The sequence below is a fragment of the Cebus imitator genome, unplaced genomic scaffold (genome assembly GCF_001604975.1).
Source record: "Cebus imitator isolate Cc_AM_T3 unplaced genomic scaffold, Cebus_imitator-1.0 Scaffold485, whole genome shotgun sequence".
Classification (NCBI taxonomy): domain Eukaryota; kingdom Metazoa; phylum Chordata; class Mammalia; order Primates; family Cebidae; genus Cebus; species Cebus imitator.
The window spans coordinates 1515436-1521322 of NW_016107800.1; the positions used below are offsets into that span (position 1 = coordinate 1515436).

A 5887-nucleotide genomic window follows, 5' to 3' on the forward strand; every position below is an offset into this window, starting at 1 on the left:
AAAAAAAAAAAAAAAAAGACAGCTTATAGAATGGGAGAAAATAGTTGCAAATCATATAACTGATAAGGGCTTAATATCCAGAGTAAATAACTCTTATAACAACTCTGCAGCAAAACAATAAATAACCAAATCGGGGCAGAGCAAGACCCTGTCCAAAAAAGGGAAAAAAAGCTGCAACTGTAGCCAGATAGCCAGACGGCAGACGATGGCAGTTTGAAACAATGATAATGGTGGGTAGAAAGAGGTGGACATCCAGATTCTGCTTGGAGGGAGAGTCAGTGGGGTTTGCTGATGGAATCTGGGAAATTAGGGAAAGATAAGTTAGGATCATTCATAGATTTTTGGCTTGAGAAAGTGGGTGAATAGCGGAACCATGTAGTTGAGATGAGGATGTCTGGGGAGGATTAAATTTGGGAAGAAAAATCAATAGTTTTCGCCGTGTTAAGTTTGACATAAGTTAGAAGACATTCATATGGAGATATCAAGTAGACAACGTCCTGAGATGCAGTTTAGGCCCCAGCTTGAAATCTGCTGGCACCTATAACTTACTACATGATGGTTCTTACCCTCTGCCGTTTGTCTTTTCTATCCATGGGGAGAAGCTTTGTGCTATAAAAAGACTGAAGGTGAGGTTTGGTTCCTAGAACTACCCTTTACTACCCGAGAGGAAGGCCCTTATTTTTGAGCTTCTGCTTTTTTTAAACCTCTAGAGTGGGATTAATGACCACGTACACAACTGTCAAGATCAAAGGAAATGAGCTAGGTGAATGTAAATCCATGCAAACATAAGATTTTGGCAGTAACGATGGCAGACACCAAAATGATTATGTTCTTACCATCCCTTTCCTTTCTACAATGCTCTGATGATAAGGTGAGCTTTACCTCCTCAAGATCGAGGCTATATTCTGAGTGTGTACCTAGCATGCTTTACTCTCAGTAAATTAAAATCTTTTTTAGTCAGTGAGCATGTTTCAGAAATATTTTGAGTTCTTTAAAAGAAAAAAATTGCACACATGAAAATCATTTCAGAACTTTTATTGAAGCAGGCAAAAAAAAAAAATAAAAGTGAGCCAGCAAGTTCTAGAAGAGGATATAACATAGGTAACGGTTGTGAACTTCATTTACTTTTTTGATTTAATGTTCAAATTATTACAACAACCTAACTCTTCTGAAAGTTAAATATCCTCTTTAAGGGATGTCATAAAAAGAGCGCTGTGCTGAGACTCAGAAAACAGAACTGGCTTTGCCACTAACTAGCTGGGTCCAACCTTGGGAAATGGTTGCATTTCTCTGAGTCTCACATCTCTTCATCTATGAAATAGAGGATTGAACTACACTCTGAAAATGCATTCAATTCAGAAATTTGAGAGAACTTATTTCCTGGTGTGTGTTAATTTTTATTAACATATTTAAAATTTATTAACATATTTAAATTAGGCTCTAGGATCTCAGGTATGTTGGAGGTGTGTTACATGATAAAGGTGATATTTCACACTGGAGGGAGGAGTAAGATGGATTATCATCTAGTAAATAGCATTGGGGTAACTGGCCAACCATTGGAGGGGGAAGCCTTCAAATTTTATCTTTTAAAATCATAGAAACTGCTATATTATAACAATGCATATGTAGTTAACAATACTAGACTGTATACTTACAATTTGTTAATAGAGTAGACTTTTCTTATGTGTTTTTTACCATAACAAAGTCAGGCTGGGCACAATGGCTCACGCTTGTAATCCCAGCACTTTGGGAGGCTGAGGCAGGTGGATCACGAGGTCAAGAGATCAAGATCATTCTGGCCAACATGGCGAAACCCCATCTTTACTAAAAATATGCGTGGTGGTGCATGCCTGTAGCCCAGCTACTTGGGAGACTGAGGCAGGAGAATCGCTTGAACACGGGAGGCGGAGGTTGCAGTGAGTCAAGATCGCACCGCTGCACTCCACCCTGGCGAAAGAGTGAGACTCCGTTTAAAAAAAAAAAAAAAAAGGGCCGGGCACTGTGGCTCACGCCTGTAATCCCAGCACTTTGGAAGGCCAAGGCTGGCAGACCACAAGGTCAGGAGATGAAGACCATCCTGGCCAGCATAGTGAAAACCTGTCTCTACTAAAAATACAAAAATTAGCTGGCGTGGTGGCATGCGCCTGTAGTCCCAGCTGCTCTGGAGGCTGAGGCAGGGGAATCGCTTGTACCCAGGAGGCAGAGGTTGCAGTGAGCCTAGATCGCGCCACTGCACTCCAGGCTGGCGACAGAGCAAGACTCTGTCTCAAAAAAAGTATATAAAGATAAAATCACAAGGACTGGAAAATAGCACAATTGAACAATTTGACAATATTTAATCTTAAAGTGTGGGGTAGGTCTCTTTAAGTATGATATGAACCACTGAAGTCATGAGAAAGACTGACAAATATAACTATAAAAATAAAAAATTTATGCTGTCCCCAAGATTAAAAGTCAATAAACTGAGGAAAATCTTCATAACACATATAAGAGTTAAAAGGCTAATTTCCTAAATATATAAAATATTTTTGCAAATTAATGAGATTGGCCATCCCAGTTTTTTAAAACAGGCGCAGTGGCTCACGCCTGTAATCCCAGCACTTTGGGAGGCCGAGGTGGGTAGATCACGATGTCAGGAGATCAAGACCGTCCTGACCAACATGGTGAAACCCCATCTCTACTAAAAATACAAAAAAGTTAGCTCGGTGTGGTAGTGCATGCCTGTAGTCCCAGCCACTTGGGAGGCTGAGGCAGGAGAATTGCTTGAACCCAGGAGGCGGAGATTGCAGTGAGCTGAGATCGTGCCACTGCACTACAGTCTCGCAACAGTGCGAGACTCCATCTCAGAACACACACGTATGCGTGCACGCACACACACACACACAGGGTTTAAATAGGCAGGTTACAGAGACATAAATTAAAAGTGCCCATAAATACATGGATGGCTCCTCAGCTTCACTAATAATAAACAGCAAGAGATTATAATATTTTTTTCTCACTTATCCAGGCAGTTTAGCAATAAAATGTTGATGCTGTTTAACCTAGGCATTCCACTTTAAAAACGGAAAAGCCCAAAAGTATTATCCAGAAATGTAGAAGTACTCAAAGATATATCTACAACCCTGTTACCCGAGTTTATAATGTTATAAATCCCAAGAAATTGTAAATAACTGAAATATCTATCATAAAGATATTTGTTGCACAAATTATATATTCATGAAATGGGCCACTGTGTAGCAGGTAGAGTGAAACAGGTAAGTACGTCTGATGAAGCCTCAATGGCTTGTGGCCAAGTAGCAAAAGTCCTTGTAAAACAGTATGGATGCAGGACTTTTTGCTCCTTAGCTCAGCTGAGATCTGGGTTCTTGTCTCACAACCAGGAAAAATGAGGCACATGGACACATTGAAACGTGAGAAGAGTGGAATTTATTAAAAGAAAGCTCTCAGCAAAAGGGATCCTGCCAGCAGGCTCCCACCCCACAGACTTACTACCAGAACACCGCACAGCATCTGAAGAGGCCAGGCTCCTTCCCTTGCATAAGGCACAAATTCCTGGTGGCTCCATCCCCATTTTTCCAGTGTGCATGTGGGCCCTTAGTCTGAGCCACTCTACATTGATTTATTTCCTTTACTGCACATGTGTTAAGGAACAGAATTTTTCACCATGGGCATGTTTAGGCAAGCCCCCTGTGCATGATGACATGGCCAACATTTGGCTGTCTCCTGTCTCTATCAGTGTGTGCTAGATTTTTATAATAATAATTGTAGAAAAAAATACAGGGAAATGCACATGAAACTTAACAGTATTTACCTCTAGGGATGGAAATAAATACAGAATGCTATTACTTTCTAAAATGTTTTTAACATAATTGATGTAAGGCTCGTATTTTTTATAAGGAGCATAAATTTTTAATTGGGAATATTCATATATTAGATATAATCATTGATTTTAAATAATGTTAGATCTTATAAATCCTGGAAAGAGTGATGTGGAGTCGTGTTTATGGCCTGTTCCATCAAACTTAGTGACTGAGTCCCAGTTCTTCTAATTTCAGGGACAGTCCAGATTAATAAAAAATAGTAGTTGAAAAGTAGTTGGGAGTTGAGTGTATTCCTTATACCTTCTTTAATTTTACTTGCAGATTCCATTGCAGACGCTCTGGATGGCGAATACCATTAAACTTCTGGATTTGGTAGAAGTTAACAGTTCAATCCTTGCTGGTACTAACTTTTGAATAGCTAACATGGAAGCTGTTTTCACTGTAGTCTGTCTAGAAATACATCTGTTTTATCATACATCACAATTACTAAAAAGGATTATTTTGGTTTGTTTCCGTTCAGTAAAGATAATACTTTACATTCACTTACTGTCTTATTTGCAACACTCATTCTCTTGTCATTTACTCATTGCAAGAACTGGCTGGGCACGATGGCTCATGCCTATAATTCCAGCACCTTGGGAGACTGAGGCGGGTGGATCACCTGAAGTCAGGAGTTCAAGACCAGTCTGACCAACATGGTGAAACCCTGTCTCTACTAAATACAAAAAATTAGCTGGGCTTGGTGGCACGTGCCTGTAATCCCAGCTACTTGGGTGGCTGAGGCAGGAGAATCACTTGAACCCAGGAGGCGGAGGTTGCAGTGAGCCGAGATTGCACCATTCCACTCCAGCCTGGGCAACAAGAGTGAAACTCCATTAAAAAAAAAAAAAATCATAAGAACCTGGGAGTAGGCAGAGCAGTGTTTCTCTTTTTAAGCTCTGTAATTTCCTACATTAAGGTTTTCAGAGAATGCACAATGATTAGTTTCATCCTGGTGAATATTATAATGAAAATATTTGGGCAACTCAGTGAAAATGTAGGCCAGAGTGTATTCATTCATACTTCATGCTATAGGTCCATTCTGAGGCCCATCAGTTGGGCCCTCCCAATATGGTGGACAGAAGGAATGTGAGCCACAGAGGAAGCTATTTAATTTAGAGTAGTTGGAGTTCCCCAGGAAACGAGGAATTAGGACTTGTTTGGGCAGGGATGAAAGGGCCAGCTTAAATCCTAAACATTCCATGTATTTCTCCCTGTTGGCTGGTTATTTCACCAAAGTGCTAACACAAACTTGTAGATCAGCATTTTAGGTGATCACTGGGAGACTGGGTAAAGGAATTATAGCTTTGTATGTGCATGTGACGCTTTCCTTTGGGTTTCTGATGTACAGAGAGCCCTGTGCCTTCTTTGTAAGTTTTGGTTTACAAAGTCAGCATCAAATGTCTTCTCTCTGGTATTAATACTGCCTCCTAAGATTTTTTTTTTAAGAACTGGGAAGTTGCATAATTACTCTTCTCTTTCGCATATCTTTTCTTTTTTCCATCCTTCAGATCCAGAATTGACGGCACAGGCTCTTATTCCAGGATCAGTAATATACCACAAACAGTCACAGATACTGTTGGTTTATTGCAAGGTATGTTTTCCATTAGTTTCAAGTTATCATAGTTGTTTTACTGTGGTTATAGTCTGTATCATTTATTATTTTTAGTTGGAACCTCACTTAACTGCCTGTCCATCAGATTGGGTCAAGAGACCATTTAATTTTCTTAAGAAATATTGGAGTCTCTAGCATAATAGTTTTGGAAGTGATGAAGTTTTGCCAAGGCATTATTATTACTCAAAGAAGATTCAGTAGCTCGAGTGCCTTCTTCAAAGAACATGTGTATTTTCAGCAGCCCAATTTAACTGACAAGCTCTTGTGCTTGGTAACATAAAAGATAGTCATACTGGCCGGGCGCGGTGGCTCAAGCCTGTAATCCCAGCACTTTGGGAGGCCGAGGCGGGTGGATCACGAGGTCAAGAGATCGAGACCATCCTGGTCAACATGGTGAAACCCCGTCTCTACT

The 5887-nt window shown here is 40.2% G+C and overlaps 1 protein-coding gene across 1 annotated transcript in view; it reads left to right on the forward strand.

The window, feature by feature from the left end:
• MTFMT (mitochondrial methionyl-tRNA formyltransferase) overlaps positions 1 to 5737 on the forward strand; it is a 26414-nt gene extending 20677 nt beyond the window's left edge. The window contains exons 7-8 of the mRNA XM_017513049.2: positions 4143 to 4221; positions 5372 to 5737. Of these exons, the coding sequence (XP_017368538.1) occupies positions 4143 to 4221; positions 5372 to 5529 (237 nt within the window). The 3' untranslated portion in view covers positions 5530 to 5737. The remainder of the gene's footprint in view (positions 1 to 4142; positions 4222 to 5371) is intronic.
• Positions 5738 to 5887: the final 150 nt, after the last annotated feature.